We start from the raw sequence: 25195 nt of genomic DNA, 5'->3' as shown, positions 1-25195 counted from the left end.
TTGCAGACAGCAATCATTAACCAAAGCACCTCTGGTCTCCTGGTACGAATCGCGTTCAGTCGTAATAAAAGTTGAAATGTTGTGCTTTTTCTAACTGTTGCCTTGAATGGCCATTGATGAGGTTGGCCAGCAGTGGGGTGTCATTTCAGCCTGGGGGGGCCCACATTGCCTTGTGGGGGACTTTCTGGGGGCCATGTAACAGCCAAGGGCAGGCCCCGAGGCAAAGAGTATTTGGGCCCAACATCCTCTTCTCACAGTGGCCAAATGCCCCCTAGGAACCTACCAATCGAGATAGACTGCCTCTGAACCTGGAGGTTCCCTAGGGATGTCAGCTGAGTCTGCTGGATCAGGCCAGGGGCCCATAAAGTCCAGCATCCTGTTCCCACAGTGGCCAACCAGATGCCTCAAAGGGAAACCAACAAGCAAGATTCGAACCCAAGAGCAACACTCCCCCCTTCCCTGGTTTCCAACAACTGAGATTCAGAAGAATTGCTGCTTCCAGGAGCCATCGAAAGCCTGGGAGTCATTTTGGACTCAGCTGTCCATGGATGCGCAGGTCAATTCTGTGTCCATCTGGTACACCAGCTGAGACCCTCCCTGCCTGCAGACTGTCTCACCAGAGTGGTGCATGCTCTGGTTATCTCCCGCTTGGACTACTGCAATGCGCTCTCCGTGGGGCTCGCTTTGAAGGTGACCCGGAAACTGCAACTAATCCAGGATGCGGCAGATAGACTGGGGACTGGGAGTGGCTGCCGAGATCACATAGCACCGGTCCTGAAAGACCTACATTGGCTCCCAGTACGTTTCCGAGCACAATTTAAAGTGTTGCTGCTGACCTTGAAAGCCCTAAACGGCCTCAGCCCAGTAGACCTGAAGGAGCGTCTTCACAATCATCGTTCAGCCCGGACACGGAGGTCCAGCTCCGAGGGCCTTCTGGCGGTTCCCTCACAACGAGAAGTGAGGTTACAGGGGACCAGGCACAGGGCCTTCTTGATGGTGGTGCCCACCCTGTGGAATGCCCTCCCTTCAGATGTCAAGGAAATAAACAACTATCTGACTTTTAAAAGACATCTGAAGGCAGCCCTGTTTAATGCTTCATTGTGTTTTTCATATTCAGTTGGGAGCCACCCAGGGTGGCTGGGGAAACCCAACCAGATGGGCAGGGTATTATTATTATTATTATTATTATTATTATTATTATTATTATTATTATTATTATTATTATTATTTTCTTTTACCACTCCAGAATCTTCCAACGAGAACAGGTGTGACTAACTTAGGTCCATTCCATTCCAGTGTGTCTTTGGGTTGGGCACAACCCCATCATATTGTCCAATACTTAATTTCATTATTTACTCCTAGCATGGGGAACTGTGGCCCTCCAAGTATCTGTGTGTGGCCCCAGGACCATGCAGGGGGTTGGACTAGATGACCCTTGGTGTACCTTCCAGCTCTACAATTCTATGACACCCTCCTCTCCCCACAACATTCCCCTCTCCCCTCTTTTAAAAGTGACCCGAGTTTCTATGCACCTCAGGTCCTCTATCCAAGACCTGTTTGTTTTTCAATGCAACATGGAGCACTTTGTACATCAACGCTACCAACGTTTAGCCGCGATTCTAGGGGGTTGGACTGGATGGCCCCTCAGGGTCCCTCTGAACTAGGATTCTAATTCAGCGGGTGGTTTATTAACTACACCGGAGCAGAAGAACATGGAGAAGGAACATTTTTCTGATGGAGTGCCAGATAAGCTGGAAGGCACGCAGGCAAGATTCCCAAACTGGTCTCGGAGTTACGAGCTTGCGGGATCTCGGAGGTTAATGGCCCGGGAAACAGACGGAACTTGCCACTATTGGGTCGCTGTGACACGCCTTGGGAACATGCATTTAACTGCTTCTTCCTCACTACTGCGGTCCTTGGTTGGGGTTGAAGGCCTGGAAGGAGTCCAGCCAGTGAGCGTTGAACTGGGGCATCAGTTGGGGGGGCACACAGTGTGCCCACTTGTAGTGGTCTTTCAGCCAGAGCCCGCCCTCACTGTCCTCCACGCAGATGGCGGCGATGCCTGCAGGCAGAGTGGGGAAAAGGCAGGTATCACCGGCTGCAAGGCAGCAGCGGCAGCCTCAGAGCCAGGGTACACTGCTGCTGCAGCTGGAGGCTCCACTCACCCAGCCGCCGCAGCTCTATTGAGCCCGGCTGCCTACCTGCTCACCAACCCACCTGCCACTAGGCCGCCTTGTTCTTCCACCAGGTGGATGGCGCTCCGCATGGTCCCCCCGGTCTCGACCCACTGGTCCACCAGCAAGACACGAAGGCCTGGTCAGAAAGGGGGCAGAGGGCAAGGTGGGGTTAGTGTACCAAGTTCCACCCCACCCCGTTCCTCACCTGAGAGGTTTACAAAAAAATGTGGATCTGGAGCATAGCTAGGGAACCACAAAAGAGCCCTGCAGTGCTGGATCAGGCCCTAGGGGGCCCAAGGGTAGGGTTGCCACACGGCAAAAAGAGCATCTGGGGGGAATTTCGGAAAATCGGCTAAACGTCCAGGATTTTGAGGTTGATTGCCAACAACTTTTGAGTTTCATTTCCCGGAAAAAGCTCCACTACTTTGCGTTTCCTGAAAAAAAAATTTCAACATCTTTTGTGTCCTGAGTTTTACTTCTAGAAATACGGCAGCCCTACCCAATGGGAAGCCCACAAGCTAGACCAGAGCACAATTCTCCAGTGTCTATATTCACAGGTAGACTGCTTCAGGGCATGGAGGTTCTGCGATCACAATAGACCTCCATAAGAAGAACCTGGATGGATCAGGCGAGTGGCCCTTCGAGTCCAGCCTCCTGTTTTCACAGCGGCCAACCAGGTGCCCCAGAGAGATGCCCCTAAGTGGGAGCTGAGCGCAAGAGCCCTCTCCCCTCCTGCAGTTTCTAGCCACTGGTATCCAGAGGGGTTTTCGCCTCCAACAGGGGAGGTAGAACCTACCTATTAGCCATTTATAGCCGTCACCTCCATTAATTTGTATTTATAAGTCCCTGCTCCTGCCAACCTGGCAGTTCGAAAGCACGTCAAAGTGCAAGTAGATAAATAGGTACCGCTCCGGCGGGAAGGTAAACGGCGTTTCTGTGCGCTGCTCAGATTCGCTTAGTCCTGCTGGCCACATGACCCGGAAGCTGGACGCCGGCTCCCTCGGCCAGTAACGTGAGATGAGCGCCGCAACCCCAGAGTCGGACACGACTGGACCTAACGGTCAGGGGTCCCTTTACTTTTACCTTTATGTATTGGAAGCCACCCAGAGTGACTGGGGAAACCCAGCCAGATGGGTGGGGGGGGGTATAAATAATAAAATTATGATTATCATTATCTCTGCTCACCTGGTGAGATGGCATCAGCCCGCATCTCCATCACCTTCTCGCGAGCCTGGTAGTCCTTGTAAGGCTTCGAGAGAGTTTTCACGCACAGGTGCCCGGCTTTGCGTATGGCCAAAAAGCCCTTCTTGAGGGTGTGGGCGATGGCAGCGCCTGAGGGCGAGTTGAGAAGGGCAAAGGGGTGTCCACCTGAATCGTGAGATGCCACGCCATACCCTCCTTATCCCTAGCCCCAAATCTAGTCATTTTGTTTTCACCAAACTTATTCTCGGGGTTCAATCCTGCTTGGAAAATACTCCAGAGACCTTTGCCATCATATTGAGAATGCAGAACAGGTTCGCTGGAGAGGGAATGCCATCTGCATGTGCGCAGAGGCACTTTTAGGAACACAAGAACAACAGAGGAGTCCTATTGGATCGGGCCAAAGGGGACCCATCTAGTCTGGCATCCTGTTCTCCCAACCAGAAAAACCTGAGCACAGGAGCCCTCTCTCTCTCCTCTCCTGCAGCTTCCAGCAACTGATTTTCAGAAGCATTATTGCCTTTGACCATGGAGGCAGAGCACAGCCATTGCGGCTAGGACCCATTGATAGCCCTCTCCTCCCCCGTGGCGGTGGCCATCCCTGCCTCCTGTGGCAGGGAGTCCCACAGTTTAACTCTCCACTGCATCTCTATCCCCTGGATCGCTTCTGTGTTGCTCTTTGCTCTCCAGCCAAGCCGAGCTCCTGACTCACCTAGGATGAAGCCCATTGCGTCAATGCCGGCAACCAGGTCAATGGGGTCACCCCGAAAGGTTTTCAGGAGATCTTCCACGCAGTCCTGGAAGGCCTGGCGAGATCAGAGAAGGTGAGCGATTGGGGGGCGGGCGTCCAGGGGGGTCACAAAGCTTCCCTTCTAATGGGAGCTTCCAGATACCATTCTAATTCTGTGTATTCCCAATATTAATGTGTATCATTAATCTCTATTACCGGTATTACTATATCCCTAAAGACAAGGTCAGAGTCTTTTTATATGCAGCAGCGGCCGCCAGTGTACTTGTGGCCAAAAACTGGAAGAGCGAGGAGACTCCCTCAATGTCAGAGTGGCAAATTAAATTCTGCAAATATATTGAACTAGCCAAGATGACAGCGTCAATTAGAATGCAATCAAAACACAAAATTAAGAAAGGAATGGAAGTGTGTTGGAGAATATATTGTACAATATTACTTCAGTGGAAATCTTTGGATAAGTACTGATTGAGTTCATTAAGCTAAGATGATTCTAGAACAGAGGATCGATTAATGTGATGAATAAATACAAACACAATGAAAGAGTTTTAATGTAGTGAGAAGGACATCGGGCAAGTGGGTGGGGGAAGTCACATGGGTATTTGGGTAAATGGTGAATAGGGTTCAGGGTTAGATGTGGGGAATCCGTATATTTAATATAATATAAGTTATGTACAGTGCTGAAATTGCACAGCAACTAACGTGTAATATGAATTTAATAAATAAATGAAGGGGGAAATCTCTATTATTACTATTGTGTTGTTGTTAGTGTGTGTATGTAATTTTTTCATTTATTCTGGGAGCCTTTTTCTCCAGCAACAGCATATGGTCCATGGTAAATCTAGCAGTGGGACACACCCAGGGAGAGTTTCATGGCTGAGTGAGGATTTGAGCCCTGGTCCCTCCCAGGTCCCAGTATAACGCTCTAACCACTACACTGCCTCTTATCCTCTCCCATCTCCCACCTGAGAGAGGCCCAGTTCCACACCAGGCGCTCACCTTTTAAAAAAGGCTACTTCTGCCCATTCACTTCCACCCCCCCCCCCACTGTAATGCACTACCTCAACTCCTTATCATAGAATCTGTAGATTTGGAAAGGGTACCTGGGGGTCATCTAGTCCAGCCCCCTGCAGCACAATGTGGGGCTCAAACCCACAAGCCTGAGATTAAGAGTCTCCTGCTCTGCTGACTGAGCTGTCCTGCAGTCCATCAGATGCAAATGTCAACCTTCTGCCCCAGAAGTTGTCCCCAGCCTCCCTTACCTGGGGGTGGCAGTAGAGGCGGGAGGGGTCCAGCCAGGCGAAGCTGGGGCCTTTGATGTTGGGGGCCATCAGCCCCAAATACCAGCCCTGCTCTCGTGGGTCGGGGACGTGTTTCAGATCCATGGAGACGTGGTTAGGGTCAGCAGATGGAGGAGAAGCTGTAAGGGAATGTGGGTGGGGGGCTGGAGAGGAATAAATGCAAAGAGATGCTTTCTATCGCAAGGTTCGAGAGCCACCAGAAACCTTGACCCAATTGGAGCAGACTCTCCTCTTTCTCATTCCCTTGTGTGCTGCCTTTTCAGAATTAAGCCACGTGTCGTAAAGCTCCCTCTAACAGCTGCAAAGGCACACTTAAGCATCGCTGAGAGCATCTCAGGAAGCCTACAAGAGAACAAAACGATCCCTGCACAGGGAAGTCTAACAATAAAGGGATGGAACTGACCTTCATGAGGACTAGAATATTTCTTGCTAGGAGCATCTGCTTTGCATGCGGAAGAGCTGCCTGAAACCCTGGAGAGCTTCTGCCAGTCAGTGCGGACAGTATGGGGCTAGACAGACCCAACACTCTGACTCACTCTGGGGCAGCTTCCTATTTCCATTTTTTGGGGGGAAAGTGACCATTATGCAGAATCATGATGACCAGAATATTTCTCTTGGGGGTTCAATGGCAGAACAAGAGGCCCACATTCTGGCCCAGGGCTCTTCTCTGACGACCAGCTTATTCAGCAATTCTTCCTGATTCGTTTGTGGGGACGTTGCAGCAAAACGAGAGTTACTTATTTATTTCTTAAGAGTTACTCCTCAGTTTATTGGGGTGGGGTGGGGTGGGGTGTTTAGCCCTCAGAGCAGTTTACAAAAGACCTAAACCAATATCATTAAGTTGATGAACTCTGCCGAAATGGCAAAATTAACTGGGAAACTCGAGAATCAAGAAGACAAGAAATTTTAAAAAAAGAATGGGAAATGTTTATAATGTAGATACAAAATAATTGTAAACAGGCAAAACATTAGCAGGATTTTAAATACACTTGTAATGTAACAGAATGTATAGATAACTTAGGAAGATGAAAAATTAGAGAAGTATTGATAAGCAGTTGAAACTAGAATCAAAAGGACCGATGGAAGGGATGGGGGGAAATCAGGAGATTCAGAGTAATCTCGATATTTGGATTTTATACTCCTTTTTGATGTATGTATGTATGTTTGTTTTTATATATTTGAAAATCAAATAAAAAGATTATAAAAAATAATACTGAAAAAAACACAATAGCGTTATCAATCAGAAAAATTAACAGCAACAACAATAATTCAAAGCTTTCGTAAAGTTGAAATAACAATAGACTGAAAAGAGATTAAGACTTGCCTCAACTTTCTAAACAGCTGGGCAGTCTTGTCTAAAGAAGGTTTAGCCAAAAAGAGGACGGCGAAAAGGTATCAACAGGCAGGGAGTTCCAAAGTTTAGGTACTGCCATAGAATTGTGGAGTTGGAAGGGGACACGAGGGTCATCTATTCCAACCCCCTACAATGTAGGAACTTTCTGCCCAACGTGGGGCTCCAACCCGTGACCCTGGCTCTGCCGACAGCGCAATCCCAGCAGAGTTATCGCACCCTTCCCAGCCTGTCACGCCCGATCCCTTCCCTTCCTTCTTGCAAAAACAGCAGCCCAGTCTTTTCAGGGAAGCGAGATGGTTGTGCAAGAACCCCGCCCGTCCCCAAACCGCCTAGAATCCCTCCAGCTGGATTTGCTGGGATGAGCTAGAATCCTGCGTGGAAACAGCAACAGTCTGGAAGTTTGGCGTGGATTTCTTAAAGGAGGAATCAAATGTGGGCTGGATCCTGTTCCATCCTTGCCTGTGGGTCTCTGCTCTCCGAAATAAATACATAAATGCCCCTGCCGCCTCCCACTCCAATAAACCCGACATTTCCCAAACGTGAGAGGCGGCCCCAGATTTCCCTCGTGGGGAGAAAACACCCCACAGCACGCTAGTTCCCATTCCCCGATCCATGTGTGGCATGCCAAGTACCTGGGAGAGGAGGAGAGATCAGTGCTGGGAAGAGCCTGACCTTTGCCTCTTCCCAGGCCTCTTCCGGACGGACGGAGACTCAGGAGGTGCTTCTTCCTGGGAGGCCAAAGGTGCTGCTGCTACTGGATCCAAGCGGAGGGACGGACGGAGGGCCTTGGGCTACGGACAGTGACAGCTGGGGAAGCCCAGCCCTTGCCTGGCCAGGGTCCAGACTCTGGGGCCAGCTCTGGCCTCACAGTTAAAGCAGCTATTCACAATTCCTTCACCACGAGGAGCCCAGGAGGGGGAGAAAGCAAGGGAGGCCCAGAGAAGCAGCGGAACAGGAGCAGGGCTCAATCCAGTTGGTTTTGGGACAAACGCGCTTTCCTCAAAAGATCGGACTTCTTTGCAATGAGGAAAAGCTGCGGAGAAATGCTGCCAGCCACTGTTGGCAGCATGGAGCTAGATGGAGCAATGCTTTGGCTCAGGAGAAAACCATGCCCCAGAGGAAACCCACCTGTGGGGCAAATCCTGCTTCAGGCAGGCTGAAGTCACCAGAAGTCTTGTGTCTAGATTAAGGGAAGTGAGAGTTCCACAATATTCTGCCTTGGTCAGGCCAACCCCTGGAAGACCATGTCCAGTTCTGGGCACCAGAATTTGAGAACGATGTTGACAAGCTGGAAGGTGGGCAGAGGAGGCAACCAAGATGACCAGGGGTCTGGAAACCAAGCCTGATGAGGAACGGTTGAAGGAGCTGGGTATATTTAGCCTGGAAAAGAGGCGACTGAGAAGGAATGTAAGAGCCATCTTCAAATATCTCAAGGGCTATCACAAGGAGGATGGAGCAAGTTTGTTTTCTCCTTCTCTGGAGGGTAGGACTCGAACCCATGGCTCCAAGTTACGAAAAAGGAGATTCTGACTCAACATCAGGAAGAACTTTCTGACGGCAAGAGCTGTTGCACAGTGGAACAGACTCCCACGAGAGGTGGTGGACTCTCCTTCCTTGGAGGTTTTTAAGCAGAGCTTGGATGGCCCTCTGTTGTGGATGCTTTGGCTGAGATTCCTGCATTGCAAGGGGTTGGACTAGATGACCCTTGGGTCCCTTCTAGCTCTAAGATTCTATGAGGCTCTGGGGTAGGGTTGCCAGCTTTTCATAACAGTGAAACACTTTTCAGTGAACTTTTCTTGACAGTGGCTGGGTAGTTCTGTGGTGCTGGGACCCGTGAGTTCCCAGGATTTTTTTATTGGGGGGGGGGAGTGATATAAATGTCTGGGGCAGACAGAGAAGTGGAAGGAATGTCCATCTCAAAGGCTGAGCAGGACTCTCAAATCAACGCCTGAGGGCGCCACTAGCTTGTTCTTTGGATTTGGCTGAACTTCATGAATAACCAGTGATCATCCTGCCCAGCTCTGCTACAGGAAGGAAGGAAGGAATCAAGGGAGCTGAGAACATTGGTGAGGGGAGAGACCTCCTTCCACCTGCCTTGCCCCACCCTCTAAGTCTCTGCTTCTGTATTCGTACTGTATTTTATGTACTGTGGCTTGCCGTTGTTTTATTGATTATAGTTTAGAAATTGTTTATTGTAACCGTTGAGTGGATTTCTGTTTAACTTTTATATGTTATTATTATTTAATACTATTCTGATGATCGTTGAATGTTACTTTTTTAATGCAGGTTGCCTATTTTAAAGTTATGTTTCATTATCACGTTTTTGTATTTCATTAGATTGTTATAAGATGCACATTTTTGTTTCTTCAGCTTGTAAATCGCCTTGAGTATTGCAAGATAGAGAGACGGTTTACAAATGAAAAATGATGCTGCTGCTGATGTTCAGAGTAGCACTGGTGGCGAGATTTGAGTCAGAGTTGGAAAGGACCTCGTGGGGTCATCTAGTCCAGCCCCACTGCAGTGCAGGAACCACAGCTACATCTAACCTCACGCACAAGTCTTTTGAGCAAAAACCCAAACTATATGCAGTCAAATGACATCAAGGTCGAGAATGGCACCCAAAGATTCTTCCGCAGTGGCCGCAGTGCTGGATTTACATATAAGCTAAACAAGCTCTAGCTTAGGGCCCCACTCTCTTGGGGGCCCCAAAAAATTTAAAGGGAAAAAACCTGGATGTACATTTCCAAAATATAAGATAAAAAACAAATAAAACAAAACCTGCATACAGCAACAGTGTTTTGTGTTGTGTAGGCTCCTATGATGTAAGTCATGGGCCCCGCCTGCTAGCCTGCTCCCTGAAATATCACTGGTTTGCTCCTTTCTATATATAGGGTGCCTACATTCTGCATGGACTGGTTGCATGGCAACATGTGCAAATGGCTTTAGATACCCATTAGGTCCATAAATTACCATATACAGTAGCATATATTCAACACAAAAAACAGTGACAATTTGTTGTTGACAAAGGACAGCTGGACATATAAAGGGCCCCATTATTTTCAGTATCTTAGGGCCTCATCAAACCTAAATCCAGCCCTGCCAGTGGGTCATGGAGCAATAGATGATGAGGCCCTGTGGGATTAATCCTAAAGTGGGGCAAGCCAGACAACTCCCGAGATTGTTTGATGGGGTCTGGACTGGCTGGGGCTGCCGAGGAAACAGATCAGACTGGGAGGAATGGTGTGGAACTACAGGGAGGGCTGTAGCTCAGAGCATCGGGTTTGAATGCAAAAGATCCCAGGTTCAATCACAGAATTGTAGAGTTGGAAGGGACCCCCAGAGCCATCTAGTCCAACCCCGTTATGCAGGAATATGCATGTGGCCCATACGGAGACTGAACCCACAATTTTGGTGTTATCAGCAACCATGCTCTAACCACCCAAGCTAGCGGTATCTGGCAGCCTCTCCAGTCAGGACTGGGAAAAGACACTTCTCTGAAATATCAAGAAGCTGCTTCTGCCTGTCAGTGTAGGCACTACTGAGCTAGATGGACCTGACTGTGAATAATTAGGACAGCTTCCTATTTAAATCAACCCTTTATTCATAACGTGGACTGGAACCTTACTTTGTTTTTAGGGAAAGGGTCATAGCTCTGTGGTAGAGCACCTTGCCGATAAGCGAGCAAGCTTCAAACCTACACAGGACTCTTTGCCGAAAAGTGAGCAAGCTTCAAGGTCCCACAGGATCCCGATTTTTCTTGGGGTTGTGGTGGGGGAAACCAGACTTCTGGCTCCCTCATGGCCAAGTTCTAGCATGTCTCTGAATCCCGCACCCTCTTTTTTGAGCCTGCACTTGGCGGGGAGCCCCCGCCCCCTGAACCAGCCAATCCTTTGCTCTGCTGAACTACTGGGTTGAAATCCAGGCAGGCCTTGCCAGGGACACCCCCTCCCTTTTCTCCTGCCTTTCAGGGAACACATTTACAATTCAGATCAGTAGGCCAGCGCAGAGGGGGGTCCTGTCTGGGGCGAAGTGGCAGAGCCGAGCATGGAAGCTCCTAAGCTGTAGGGGAGGGAGAGCGAGAGAGGAGGGCTGCGGACAGTCTCTCCTCTCCCGCAGCAGAACTGCAGGACGGGCTGCAGATTTATTCCTCTTGCACTTCCTTGCTAGAGTGACCGTCAAGAAACGGCTTTGTCGATAGAGCAGGAGGCTGAGTTCGCTGCGCTTTGCAGAGATATTAAAACAAACCATTTTGTTAAACTAATAGGGGGCTATCAGGGGCCTGCCAGCCACAATGCCCCTCTTCTCCCACCGCTGTTGGAGGCAGCAAATGCCCTCTGAATGCTAGTTTCTGGGAACTACAAAGGGGGGGGGGGCTGCATGGAGGTTCTACTCTCACAATAGACCTCCATAATCAAAGCCTGCAGGATTAGGCCAAAGAGGACGTATCACAGACCAGCCTCCTGTTCTCACAGTGGGCTCTCAGGTGCCCCAAAGGTAATAAGTCCGCAAGCAGGACCTCAGCACATGAGCAACACTATGCAGGGACAGTCTACCTCTGGATACCAGGCAATGGGGACCGCCTGGAGAGTTGTCACTGTGTTTGGCTCCTGTTTATGGGCTTCCCTTAGGGCACCTGGTTGGCCACTGTGAGAACAGGATGCTGGACTTGACGGGCCCCTCTGGCCCGATCCAGCAGGCTCTTCTTACATACCAATGGAGCCTCCAGATCCAGAGGCACTCTACCTACCATCCCGGTTCCATAGGGATATTTGGCACAGTAGGAAGAGGAGTCTGGCAGCTGACCTGGCAGGCTCTTCTGATGTTCTTATTATAGAGAGGGGGAGAAGCTGGCAAGTCCAAAATCCCAGGGCCTCCAACGTCAGACAGATGAAGGGGGAAGCTTGGCTCAGGAGGGGGAGGGAGGGAGGAGAGAAGAGGGGTTGCGCACACTCCTCCACATCGACCTTCCTGCTCGGATGTTGTGGAACATCTCGGAAGTGAGATGGAGGAGTCAGGCCTCTGCGTGTTTTGGGTTCTGAAGCCTTGGTTGGAGATATCTTGTTCCTTATCTCTCTGGGGCCAGACAGCCAGGGCTGTTTCCCCCCTGCTATTCCATCACAGAGATCTGCATCACGACCCTACAAATCCCAAGGTCTGGACGCAGCGCAGTGACTGCAAGCAGGCGGAAGACTTGGGGAGAGAGGGGTGTCGCAAGCTGCCTTATACAGCAGGATGATCATTGGCCTAGCCAGCTTAAAAGGTGCGGGAGCTCAGACCCAGGGGTCAAATGTGGCCCTCGAGGCCTCTGCCTGGCCCCTGGCGGGACTCTCCCCACAGGCCACACCTCATCCCTAGCCACGCCCTTTTGCTTTGGGTCACACCCCTCGCTGGCCCTGCTCTGCACCCGCCTTGAAAGGGGGACAGCTGCCCCAGATGCTCACTGGATTTTCTCGGAGAAAAAGGGGGGAAATAAATGTAATGAATGAAATGGAAAGAAATTGAGGAGCGTAAGTAAAAATGCATTGAAATCAAAAGCCGCCATGGAGTTCATTAAAAACACATGCAGAATGAACCCTCAGTCACAACCCTGTCCCTGAACCACCAGCAGCCGGAAGAATGTAAGGACATCAGAAGAGCCTGCTGGATCAGGCCAAAGGGCTAGCTAGCATCCTGTTCTCACAGTGGGCAACCAGAGTCCCGAAAGGGAAGCCCACAAGCAGGTCCCGAGGGCAAGAGTGTTCTCCAATTGTTGTTCCTCATTGTCTGGTGTTCAGAGGTAGACTGCTCTCGCGCATGGAAGTTCTGCTATCACAATAGACAAGCCTGGGCAGAGCCAGCCAAAGGGGGTCCCTCTAATTCAGCATCCTGCCCTCACAGTGGCCGATCAGATGCCCCAACGGGAAGCCCAGAAGCAGCACCCAACACACAAGAGCAGCTCACTCCTCTCCTGCGGATCGCAGCAACTGGCATTCGGAATCACTGCTGCCTCAACCGTGGGGGAAGAGCGTAGCCATTGTGGCTGGTAGTCACCCACAGCCCTCCCCTCCCCTTTCGAGCCCCCTCATCTCTCTTCTGCCACTGTGCCAGGCATCTTCCCTGCCCGCCTAGCCACCTCCCACTCCCTCATCTGTGATTCCTGCATTGCAGGGGGTTGGACTAGATGAACCATGGGGTCCCTTCCAACTCGACAGTTCTAGGACCTCTCTCCCTCCGGTTCCTGGCATGGACTCCTGCGCCAGCCTCCGTTTCCCCCGTGCTGCCAGGGTCAGGCCAGAGCCTGCGCCTTCCCAGGGAAGACAAAAAAAGCAGGATGAGAAGGCACCGAAGCTGGGCTCCCACCTCAATCGAGGGTCTGTTCCCTGGGCAGAGTGAATGGGCACCTCTTGAATGGGCGAATTACGCTGCCTCTCCCCCTGGCAGAGGGGCATGGCCAGCCCGGCCTTGCAGCTCAGGGCTCAGCCAAGGCCGTTGGGGGGAAATGGATCCTCTCCATCTTGCATACAGCTGTGGGTCCCCCCCACCCCACCCAACACCAATGTCTCCAGTAGAGACCCATTTACATCCCCACTTTTTCTCCAGGTTCCTCAAGGTGGCATATCCAGGAAGCCAGCCAGCAAGACCCGAACACAAAAGCAGCTCTCTCTTCCTGCGGTTTCTCGCAACTGGTATTCACCTGCGGAGGCAGAGCAGAGCCGAGCCATTGTGGCAGTAATAATAGCAACACTAATTTTATTATTTGTACTCCACCGAACGCATCGGACTGGGTTCCCCAGCCACTCTGGGTGGGTGGCTTCCAACAAATATAAAAGCATAAGAAGACATCAAACATTAAAAACGTCCCTATACAAGTCTGCTGTCAGATGTCTTCCAAAAGTTGCATAGTTATTTATCTCCTTGACTAGAAACCATCAATAGCCCTCTCCTCCTCCATGAATTTGTCCGATCCTTTTTTAAAGCCATCCTAGTTGGTGGCCATCCCTGCCTCCTGTGGCAGGGAGTTCCCTAGTTTAACTCTGTGCTGCGTGAAGAAGGACTTTATCTGTCCTGAACTTTCCAACATTCAGCTTCCTTGGGTGGCCGCGAGTTCTAGTGTGACGAGAGAAGGGAGAACAGCCTTTTTCCTTCCCCAATGCTGCAACTTTCCTTCATCCTCCCCTTTGTAGAGGAACTGCACCTTCCGGTGGCTGATGCGCGCTGTGATCAGCTGCGGTCCCTGCATTGCAGGGGGTTGGACTAGATGACCCATGGGTCCCTTCCAGCTCTACAGGTCTGTGATTCTTTCTAAGCAGCCTTAGACTTTTGTCCAGCCCAAGATGCACAAATTCCCCCATGATCCACACACAAACCCACATGAACCAGCTCAGCCCCAGAGCCGGTTTGCAGGGGTCCCTCCAGTCCACGAGGGCAGGCGGGCGTCACCTCGTTGACCCGGGATGGCGGGCGCAGCTTTTTGGACAAAGAGCTCTGTCCCGAGGGGGCCTGAAAGGAAGGCATCCCAAAGGAGGCCGCGTCCTACGGGCCCTCCGCGATCACCCCATCTCAGTTGCCACAGCGACCGGCCTCAGCCCACCCTCTTGGAAGCCAGTCATGAATCCGAGAAGGGGGGGGGGGGCTGGCGAGGTAACTCTCGGTCAGTCCCAGGAGCAGCAGGAGGGGAGGAAGCTGCCGAAGAGCTAACCCTTTCGTCCTCAGGCTGCTCCAGGGGGAGAAAGGCTGCCTGCCTGGATCTGCACCCATAGGGCACCCGAAAGGCCTCCCTTGGGTGCATCATGGCTCTCTTGGAGGGGGAAGAGAGGAGCCCTGCGGAAGGAGGGGTGAAGACTTCCATGGTACCAAGTCCAAACAGCCTCCCAACAGCCTCTGAAATGCTAATTCACCGAGTGTTTTATCATCTGACGGTTCTCGATTTCCACACCGGACAAATGGGACCTCTCTCAGCATCTGATCGTTGACCTGCAATGGTGCTTTGACAGCATTTGATGCCTGACATGCAATGGTGCTTCGTCTCTGTCAGCATTTGGTAGGGAAACGTGCAATGTATGTGGCAGGTGGCAGCCTTCTGAAACTTCACAGGGTTTGTAATCCCTATTTAAGGCAATGCCTTTATTGTGGCAACCAAAACACGTCAAAATAGTGTGCGAATTTATCCAAAACTAGTCATCAGGCTAGGCAGTAAACAAAAGCAAGTTGGTGCCAAACTTCCACATTTTTTCTTTGTAACTGGTGTGTGTATCTGAAGTGTGCAGGCACATGAAAGCTCATACCAAGAACAAACAGAGTTGGTCTCTAAGGTGCTACTGGAAGGGATTTTTTATTTTGTTATTTTGTTTTGACTATGGCAGACCAACACGGCTACCTACTTGTAACTGGTGTAGAGATCGTCTGTCAAGTATATTGTTGTTGTTGTTCAGTCGTTCAGTCATGTCCGACTCTTCGTGACCCCATGGACCAGAACACGCCAGGCACGCCTATCCTTCACTGCCTCTCGCAGTTTGGCCAAACTCATGTTAGTAGCTTCGAGAACACTGTCCAACCATCTCATCCTCTGTCGTCCCCTTCTCCTTGTGCCCTCCATCTTTCCCAACATCAGGGTCTTTTCCAGGGAGTCTTCTCTTCTCATGAGGTGGCCAAAGTACTGGAGCCTCAACTTCAGGATCTGTCCTTCTAGTGAGCACTCAGGGCCGATTTCCTTGAGAATGGATAGGTTTGATCTTCTTGCAGTCCATGGGACTCTCAAGAGTCTCCTCCAGCACCATAATTCAAAAGCATCAATTCTTCGGCGATCAGCCTTCTTGATGGGTCAAGTATATTAGTGTTGCTAAAAAACTATTTTGGGGACATTTTGGTTGGCCTAATGAAGACATTGGCCCAATATGGATTTTGGAATGACGACCCCACTTACAGTAAATTTGGAACATTAAAGTACCAGCTTTGCAGTTGGAATCAAATTCAGTTGTGGATGTTTATGTGGCATTGAAATATTTTTGCAAATATTCCTTTCCAGGCCTATGGCAAGGGGAGCTGGGATGTGTAACATGTCTTGCTGATGGGTGTGAGAATTCCAGCCTCTCGATCTGGGGCATCAGCCAAGCCCACTCCTGCAGCTAAGACTTTTTCACTGCCAACACAATGCCCAGCCTGCTTTGCTGGGCTTCCTGCAAAGGGACCTTTGGGTCTCTTCCAACAACTGTTGTTGTTGTTGTTGTTGTTGTTGTTGTTGTTGTTGTTGTTTGTATACCACTCTTCATCTGTAGATCTCAGGGCAGTTCGCAACATAACAATACAAAATGAGAACACAAAATACATAATAATACAAGAAACAAACCAATAACCCCCCCTCCCACAAACACATTAGAAAGGCCATTGATTGTTTAATCAGCCAAAGGCCTGGGAGAAGTGGAACATTTGCCTGGTGCCAAAAGATATGCAATGAAGGTGCCAGGTGAGCCTCTCTGGGGAGAGCATCCCACAGACGGGGAGCCACCACTGAAAAGGCCCGTTCTTGTGTTGCCACTCTCTGGACCTCAGATGATGATCACAAAGGTTTGTTCTCATGTCAAGGTGAGAACCTGAGTCATTTGTGTGCTCCAAGCTAGTCCATCCTATAGCCGAACCAACACCTTACAACAGATGGCAAGGAAGACTCCTACCTCTGACAGGACTGGGGTTTTTTCTTTGAATCGAAACTATAAGTGTGCCCCAAACCATGAACTATGATTCTAGGATCATTTGGCTGTGCTTCCTTGCATTGCAAGCGATTGGACTGGACCTTTGGGGTCTCTTCCTCCTTGAACACCCCACGTTTCCTCGCTGGTGCCCAGACGCACCTGCTTAGCCTGCCTGCTGGGCCATCCCAGCAGTCATGTGAAAAACTACGCCGGGACTAAGAAAAGCCTGCGCTTTCTGCTTCCCAGAGCTGTGAGCCCATCGAGATTTGGAGCAGGGGAGAGAGAGGGAGAGAGGGAGGGAGGGAGGGAGGGAGAGCTCCGGCCCCTCCCCTCCCCGCGGATCAGGCCACCGCACGGCGGGGCTTAAAAGGCGCCGGGCGCGCCGGGCGCTGTCTCTGCGCCCTGGTGCTGAAAGCAAGCCGCCGCCGCCCGCTCCGTCGGTGGCTCCCGCCGCGATGCCTGGCACGTCGCTGCCGCTGTTGCTGCTGCTGCTAGCGGAGGCTGGATCCGGCCCGGTCCGGCCCCCAGTGGCCCTGTGCGTCCTCCGCAGCTCGCTGGGGGCCGGCGTGCTCCGCTTGGAGGCGTCCGACGGGATGGAGCTTCTGAGCGCCACTTGGGCGCCCCAACGACGCGCTGGCCTGAGTGGCTGCCGCGTCTCCGAGGAGCCCCGCGAGGTGGCCGCCTTCCTGAGCCGCTGTTCCCCGAGCGCGCAGGCGGAGGAGAAGCCCGACTTCCCCGGGATGGAAGAAGCCAAGGCGGCCTGTCTCGACGGCGCGGACGGCAGAGAGGCTTCCTCCCGGCGCCGGACCAAGCGCGGCTTCACCTACCCGGGCACACTCTGGTGCGGAGCCGGCAACATCGCGGAGAGCTACGAGGAACTGGGTAACGGGAGATGGAGAGCGTGCGGGGAGGGATGGGGTGGGGCTTCTCCAGCCAGGAGCCTCTTCCTCACTTGCTTCGCCAACTTGGCGCCCTCCGGATACTTGGAACTGTACAATGTCTTAGAGAGGCAGTGTGGTGCAGTGCTTAGAGGGTCGGGCTAGGACCTGGGAGACCAGGGTTCAAATCGCCCACTCCACCATGGAGCTCATCTGGTGTCCAGACACTGCCTCCGTCAGCGTGACCTACCTCACAGGGTTGTCGTCAGGATTCAATGAGCGGGGTGCGGGTGGGGGTGGAGAATAATAATAATAATAATAATAATAATAATAATAATAATAATAATAATAATTTATTTATACCCCGCCCATCTGGCCAGGTCTCCCCGGCCACCTTGTTACTCCACCTTGAACATGCACCCACGGCTTCAAGTTGCAAGAAAGGAAATTCTGACTAAATGTCAGGGAGAACTTTCCGACAGGAAGAGTGGACTCTCCTTCCCTGGAGGTTTTAAAGTAAAGGTTGGGTGGCAGTGGCGTAGCAAGGGCGGGGCGTTGGGGGCGGTGTGCCCCGGGTTCCAGCCTGGGGAGGGTGACACTCTGCACCACGCCCCCGCGAGTGCGACTCCCAAGCTGCCACCACAAGGCAGCCCTTCTGCACAAGCAGCTGCCACATGGAAGAGGTGCCGGGCGGCGGCTTGGGAGTCCGGGCAGACTGTGCACGTGCAGACATGCAGAGTCCGCCCGGGCTGCGCTCTGTAGGGCAGACGTCATGGCACATACGCTACAGAGCGAGGCCCCGCCCCTGGGGGGTGCCGCTTGGCTTGCCACCCCCGGCAGCCAAGCGGCTTGGTACACCTCTGTTGGATGGCCTTCTCTCTTGGATGCTTTAGTTGAGATTCCTGCATTGCAAGGGGGCTGGACTAGATGACCCTTGGGTCCCTTCCAACTCTACAAAGATTCTGTGAAATGTAATAAATAAATAAATAAATAAATAAATAAATAAATAAATAGTTGCACCCCACCCTGGGACCTTAGGATGCAGGGTGGCTAGTAAATTGCAATAATGTTAATAATAGTAATTCTTATTATTATTGATGATGATGGAACAATGGAGAGGGCCCCCCTCGATTGATCTCAGAATCTAAAGTCTCTAGGGAAGGTCAGAGCTAGGAGTCATCAAGGAGCACCTTTTTCTTCTCCTCTTAGAAATGTGTCATAGCATCATACAATCGTAGAATTGAAAGGGGCCCAAGGGTCATCTAGTCCAACCGCCTGCAGTGTAGAAATCTCAGCTGAAGCATCCAGGACAGAGGGCCATCCTGTGTCCTCCTGTGTCCTCAGCTATGTGATGATTATGGGGGCCGACAGGAGGAGGAGGAGCCCAAAGCACCTTGAGGGCAGCAGCTCGGCCTGGACCAGAGAGGGTGGTAGTGCCCCCTAGTGGGTGCTAAGATGTCAGGGGGCAGCAAGAAGCGCTGGAGGTGCAAGCAACTCTCAGACTTTGACAAGCTGGCATCACTCATCAAGTTCATCAGTTTTGTTGAATTAGTCAAACTAAGTAGTTAAAGCGGTTTTTGAATAAACATGCAGTCGATAGCAGGAATAGCTCAGTCAGCAGAGCATGGGACTCTTAAGCTCAGGGCTGCGGATTCAATCTCCACACTCTGCAGGGGGTTGGGCTAGATGACCCCGGTGGTCCCTTCCAATTCTATTACTGTTACTGTTGCGGGTTTTACTGTGTCGCCCTGTACCTTAGTGGGTCATGCCTGCTGCTATTCTGAAGGATGCTTTTTCGGGGTAGGGCAGGGAACGAGCTTGTGGAGCCATTGTTTCTAAAGCCATGCCTAGGATGGGCTTCCTAATTTCCTTGTACCTGCTGCCCTCCAATGCCTCCGGCCTCCTTCCAGGAGCTCACCGGGAGACGGACAGGTGCTGCCGGGAACACGACCACTGCCAGCACGTCATCCACCCTTTCACCTACAAGTACGGGTACCGGAATTTCCGATGGCACACCATCAGCCACTGCGACTGCGATAACAGGTGAGCGGAAGGGTCGGTCAGTGTTTGGGAGGAAGTTCCCGCAGGGCCCCCAAAGCACAGAGCCACAGCACTGTAGCGATGGAAGGGACCTCGAGGATCATGTAGTCCAACCCCGTGCCATGTGGTAATAGGCAACTGTTCCATATGAGGATCAAACCTGCAACTTTAGCAGGTTATCAGCACCAAGCTCTAACCAACTCAGCCTCTCATGCAAAACTCCGGCCCTGCAGTTTCCAAAAGTGAGGAGGAACAGCCCCTCTTCAGCCCTGCCTTCCCCTCCATTTGTTTATTCCAAACACCCAGATTTTCAAGGCCAGCCCAGATAAGGCAACTGAAATCTGTGCTGTTATTGTGGGTTATGACATAGAAAACCTCAAACAACACAATACCAAGACGTCAGGGGGGTTGCCAGGGTTTGAGCACCTGGCCTGGCTGGCACGCAGAAGGGCCCAGGTTCAATCCCCAATGGCACAGAACTGCAGAGTTGGAAGGGAACCCAGGGGTCATCCAGTCCAACCCTCTTGCAATGCACAACACATGGTTAGTGTGGTTTTTATTTTATTTTTTAATAAAAGGACATGTTTTGGGAGCCCCCTTGGGATTTTTTGAACGGAACAGCTAGATGTTTATTCTATGCAGAATAGGTGAAATGGAAACCCCCCTGCCTTCCTTTTATAGGTTAAAGGCGTGCCTGCGGGCCGTGAACAACACAGCCTCCCGGGTGGTGGGCCAGGCCTTCTTCAACGTCATCCAAGTGCCTTGCTTTGAGTTTGCCTACAAAGAGCAATGTGTGGAGCCTTATCTCTATGTCTGGTGAGCGGCTCTTAGTTCCTTCTCCGCCCCCAGCAACCTCCTCTTCAAACTTGAGCAACAGAAACAGGATGAGTGCTCAAGGAGTGGCTCTGCTATTATTGCTGCAGCAGAACAGAGCGGGCTTTTCCATCAAAGCACAGACAGAGGGGCTGGGAGTTGGGAGAGGCTGCTTTGAATGCAGAGGGAAAGAAGGGAAGGAATGAGCAGAGGGGATGTTGTTGTTGATGATGATTTTTATGCTATCTTCTTATTGCACTTAAAACCCTGCAAGGTAGATTAGGCCAAGAGGCAGTGACTGGCCCAAGGTCACAACCAGGGAGCTTCATGGCTGAGTGCAGGGGGATTTGAACCCTGGTCTTCCTAGTCTGACACTCTAACCACTATGCCACACTGGCTCTCTCATGACACTTGCCAACTCTTCTTCCCATGGGGATTCCTGCCTGGCTGCCTCCCTCCCTCTCCATTTCTAGCTTTTATTCAAGACAGAGGCGGCCTGGTTTTCTTTCCTGCTGGTAGAATTGTGCTTTTCAATGAGGTTGCACATTTTAAAGTCTTTAATGTGATTTTTATATCATTGCTTGAAAAGCTGCAGTCTGGTTTTAGTGGGATTTATCTTTTCTATGCTTTGCAGTTACAAAAGCACTTTTGCTAAACTCGCCTGGGAGGGTCAGAATTTATTCAAACCAATTATCAAGAAGGGAGCCTGCAACTAGGGCTGGCTGAACTTGGCCTTCCTTAAAATGAAACAAAAGGAACCTGTTCCAGAACAATCCAAATTCTGCAAACACGTGCTGTATGCAAATATGGAAAAAATGCACATTTTCTTTCCATGCATGTAATCTATTCTGCTGGTGCTAGTTACAGGTGTGTGGCTAGCCTATGGGTGCCAGAAGCTCTGCCAGGCCTTAAAACACACCTCGGCTCCCCAGCTAATCTTCTGGCTTCTGGAGCAATGGTAACACAAGGACTAGAAACCTGACCTCTTTCATTTTAAAGCAGAGGTGGGAAAATTTGTTGGGCTTCACCTCCCATCAGCCTCCCTGACTGTTGGGCCAAAGTGGCTGTGGTTAACAGGACCTGAAGTCCAGGAACATTTGGAAGACCATAGGATTCCCCACCCCTGCTTTAAAAAGCGGTCAAGCTTCTAGTCCTCCCCATCCCTACTTTGAAACAAGCCATAATGATGCCCCCAGCCTGTGAAGTTTTCCCTGTGTGCTCGGGGAATCCCTGCAACTCCTGGTAATCTCTGTCTGCTCCATCTTTGCCAGGTGCAAGAACTACACAACCGTGGCAGTTGCCGTGGCGCAAGATCCGGTGCTGTACGAATACGGCGGGGGACTCATAGACGGGCTGGCGACCCATCAGCCGCCCCTGGCAAAGTCTTCCACCACCACCACCTCCTTCCGTCTGTCGGTGGCTTCATCTCCTCTTCCCCGCAAGCCGGACCAGGCTCTTGTGGCAGCGGCTGGGACCACTCCTGCCCCCCAGGCGAGGCCCAGCGACATCCCCAGGAAGCAGCGGAAGGGCAAGGGCAAAGGAAGAAAAGGCAGAAGAGGAAAAGGCTTGAAGAAGAAAAAGGCAGCAGCAAAGGCTGCGACCGTTCCTCATCCCGCGAGAGAGGACCCAAAGCAGCTGGTGGAGCAAGAGCCAGCCAAGGTGGACTTCCAAGACCCTGTGGGGCTTCCGGACTTAGGGGAGGAAGATCCGTTCAATGCCATCCTTGGCGACGACCCTGCGGGAGGGGCTGAACCAGGGGGCAGGGAGCCAACTGCCTTGCCCAAGGCCACCCCCAGGCCTCCCACTGTCCAGCCTCCTCCGAGGAAGAGGAAAGGGAGGAGGAGGCGTCTTAGGGAGAGAGATGGACGGTCCCAATATTTACCCCACCCAGACTCGGGGGGCAAGGTCTCCGCAGTTCAGGCTGCGTAATAAACAGGCAAAATCAGATCGAGCCCAAAGACCCTAACTTTACTTGTGTGCTCTCCCCTCCCCGTGACCCCTCCAGAGGAGGGCAGGGAAATATCAGTGGGGGGGGGGTCTGGAGAAGCTGAGGGTGCCTGGCACCCACTCTGCCCAGTCAAAAGGTGCTTGCCTACCAAAGTCCGTGGGCACGAAGTGTCCCACCCCAGGACATCTATACCATACATGCACTCGAGAACGAAATCCTGCCAAGTCGTGCAAACTGGTGCGTACTTGCTTGCGTTTTGCGAAATTTCTTCTGCTAGGTGGCAGAAGCAGCACAGGACACAAGACCCCTTCCCACACCCCAATAGCTCTGCCAAGGGGGCACAGGGGCAGAGCAGCTGCTTTGCAGGCAGAAGGCCCCAGAGCTCAAGCCCCAATCCCATTGTCGCCAACCAGGTGTTTTGGTCTAAGGTTCCCTAACCCTGCTGGGGTTTGTTGAAAAATAGAGTAAGTGAACAGAAATGCTTGTTTCTTCCAGAACAGACAGTCAGTCATCAGGTAGACAAAAGGAGAAACAACTTGATCCTGAACACTTGGGATGCACCCATGTCTGCATTGCAAGATTCATGGGGACGGGAAAGGGTTGGGGAGGAAGGAGAGAGATGGCAGGCATGGCCTGGCCCTGATCCGCCACTCAGGAATTGAGGCAGAGCCCTTGTCCACCTCCACAGGGCTGGCACAGTTGCGGGGGCTTTGTGAGCTGTCCCCAGCCCCCCACCCACAGCAGATGGAAGACTGGGCAGAAAAGGAAGGCACTTAAATCCCTGCATCTCCAGAATCCCCCCCAAGCCAGTTCCTCCTACCCCCCCCCCCAGATTCCCTCCTGCCCCTCGCACACAACCTCCCCACTGCCCCTCTTTGGCTGGCAAGTGAGGAGAGAGAAAACCTCCACGAAGGTTCAGTAGAAACACTATTTATTCCTCGGTGCTGTTGGGAGTGAGCGGAGGAGGGGGGGCCGTGGGGTGGCGAAAGGGGGGGGGGGGGAGCACTACTTGGCATTCAGGCTGTCGCAAAACCGCCAGAGAAACTCCCACTCTCCCGGCACTTCACAGCTCCCAAACAAAAGGCGCGGTCGCCCCGCGTTCAACTCTGCAGTCTCATTTTTTTAAAAAGTAACACAACTGAATAAATATTGTCCCGGAGAGGGTGTGCCAAGGAAAAGCCAGCTGATGGGCGAGGGAGGCTGGATTCTCTTCCAGCCACGGAGCCCCCCCCCCCTTTCGCCCTGGCATGCCGGGGGGTGGGCAAAAGCAAAGCCCTTTTCATACGTACAAATACAGGCAACGAGCAAAGAAGGAGGGAGAGAAAAACAGACACACGGAGAGAGAGAGACTGAGAGAGCAAACCCTGGCGGCCCAGTCACTGGCAGAGCCCCTCTCCTGGACCCCCCTGCCCCCACGCAGCCGGATCTGGCCAGCACTCCAGGGGCAGTTTCGGAAAAAGAGAACATTGCTGGCGGGAGGAGCGGCTGACGCTGGCTGCAAGAGCAAAAGGCAGAAGAGCAGCGGGAGGGCCGGGTCAGGACTGGCGCCTCCGCTGCCAGTATATACACAGGGGCCTCTCCTCTCCAACCCCCAAGGAGGGCGCTGCCCAGCGTCCCTGGCACATGCCTCAAGTGTCCAGTGCAAAGGAAACAAAGACCCCGAGGGAGGTGGCCAGCCGGCAGGAGGGAGGGAGGGAGGGAGGGAGGGAGGGAGGGAGGGGGTCTCCGGCGGCAGCGAGGGGAGCAGGACTACCGGTCCATCTCATCTAGCAGCGGGGTGGCGTCTCCGGCGACCGACATGGGCGTGCTCTCGATCATGGGGCTGGGCGATGGGCGGGGGGTCAGCCGCTGCTTCTGCTTCCTCCGCTCGGCCTCCTTCTCCTGCAGCCACTGCTCCGCCATCTTGCCCCAGTCGATGGCCGTGTGGCTGCTGGACCTGGGCAGGGGGGAAGAGAGAAAGAAGGTCAAGGACAACGGGCCAATCCAGGGTTAGAAGCCAAAGTTACGGGCGCAGCAACAGAATCTCTAGGCGCACTTTTTGTTAATAACAAGAATGCAAAGCTGAAAATGAATGAAGCGCAGCTAAACTATTATGTTCATTTTTGACATGGTCTAGTCCTTCCAATGCCCACTCCCCTAGTATTCTTAAGAGGGTTTCTCCTCCTGTCTTCAGAAACTGGCTGGAAGTGGGGAGGCAGTAAAAAGCCCTCCTTTCCTTCCAGTCTGCAGTTTTAAACTGAAATCTTAGGCGCAGTACTGCTCCTCAGAGCTCAGAAACTACTTGTGCTAATTCCCTGTCGCAAAATGCGCCTAGAACAGGAGTTTTGAATGCTGGGCCGATCCAGAGACTGCTGTGGGTCTGGAGCTCTCGGTGCAGGACTACGGTTTAGGGACACACACCATAGTCATGTCAAGGGTTCCAGGCACAGGGTCCCTCCTCAGCCCTACCTGGAGATGCTGCTGCTGCTGCTGCAGACTGAATACAGAGCTTTCTGCATGCAAATAAAGTGCCCTAGCCCTAAAGATTTGGCTGGATTCTAGTCCTCCCCATTCTGAATTAAGGGCTGATTTAAATACGGACATAGGAAGCTGCCTTATACTGAGCCAGACCCTTGGTCCATCAAGCTCAGTGTTGTATACACTGACCGGCAGCCGTGGCTCTCCAGGGTTTCAAGCAGGGGACATTTGCAGCCCCACCTGGAGATGCCATGTGCAAAGCGGACACTTTGTCAACGAGCTACAGCCCCTTCCGCATTTGACCCCGTTGCTGGTGCTGACTTCTGGTCCCAGTTTCTCCTGCTCTGGTTTCTCCTGTGTCAGTGAAGAGCAGGAGCCTCAGCCGATCGGCTCCACCTGCACAAAGGGCACACCTGTCTAAAGGCGGCTCTGAAGGAAGAAGCCAGAGCCTCAGGTGAGGCGAGCACCTGCAGCAGGTGAGCGCTGCCTCTGAGGAGTCTGTGAGAGGGACTGAAATGCACACAAAACATAGGGGGGAGTCTCTTCTAAAGAGGTGCCTGCCATTGTTTTTAATTTCCAGTTTTGAAAAAAGTGCTTGTTTTAATCTACACCAG

At 52.0% G+C, this 25195-nt stretch overlaps 3 protein-coding genes across 3 annotated transcripts in view; 1 reads left to right on the top strand and 2 right to left on the bottom strand.

Annotated features, from left to right (window-relative positions):
* Window positions 1–1671: 1671 nt before the first annotated feature.
* LOC117059755 (adenine phosphoribosyltransferase-like) lies at window positions 1672–14605 on the bottom strand. The gene is made up of 8 exons (XM_033171563.1): window positions 14456–14605; window positions 14124–14256; window positions 7410–7487; window positions 5385–5542; window positions 4090–4183; window positions 3363–3509; window positions 2218–2313; window positions 1672–2062 (listed from the first exon to the last, which is right to left on the bottom strand). The coding sequence occupies exons 1-8, from the start codon at window positions 14603–14605 to the stop codon at window positions 1905–1907; spliced, it is 1014 nt and encodes a 337-aa protein (XP_033027454.1). The 3' UTR covers window positions 1672–1904.
* A 2162-nt stretch (window positions 14606–16767) lies between these two features.
* PROCA1 (protein interacting with cyclin A1) lies at window positions 16768–22119 on the top strand. Its single transcript, XM_033172412.1, has 4 exons — window positions 16768–17327; window positions 19234–19366; window positions 20045–20179; window positions 21448–22119. Exons 1-4 carry the CDS (start codon window positions 16901–16903, stop codon window positions 22103–22105), a joined length of 1353 nt encoding a protein of 450 aa, XP_033028303.1. The 5' UTR covers window positions 16768–16900; the 3' UTR covers window positions 22106–22119.
* Window positions 22120–23533: 1414 nt separating this feature from the next.
* Window positions 23534–25195, bottom strand: part of SUPT6H (SPT6 homolog, histone chaperone and transcription elongation factor) — a 30787-nt gene continuing 29125 nt past the window's right edge. Inside the window, exon 36 of the mRNA XM_033172429.1 lies at window positions 23534–24060. Within this exon, the coding sequence (XP_033028320.1) occupies window positions 23874–24060 (187 nt within the window). The 3' untranslated portion in view covers window positions 23534–23873. The remainder of the gene's footprint in view (window positions 24061–25195) is intronic.

The sequence above is a fragment of the Lacerta agilis genome, chromosome 15, assembly GCF_009819535.1.
Source record: "Lacerta agilis isolate rLacAgi1 chromosome 15, rLacAgi1.pri, whole genome shotgun sequence".
NCBI lineage: Eukaryota > Metazoa > Chordata > Lepidosauria > Squamata > Lacertidae > Lacerta > Lacerta agilis.
The sequence above is the reverse complement of the archived record's forward strand: the minus strand, read 5'-3'. Positions and strand labels throughout refer to the sequence as shown.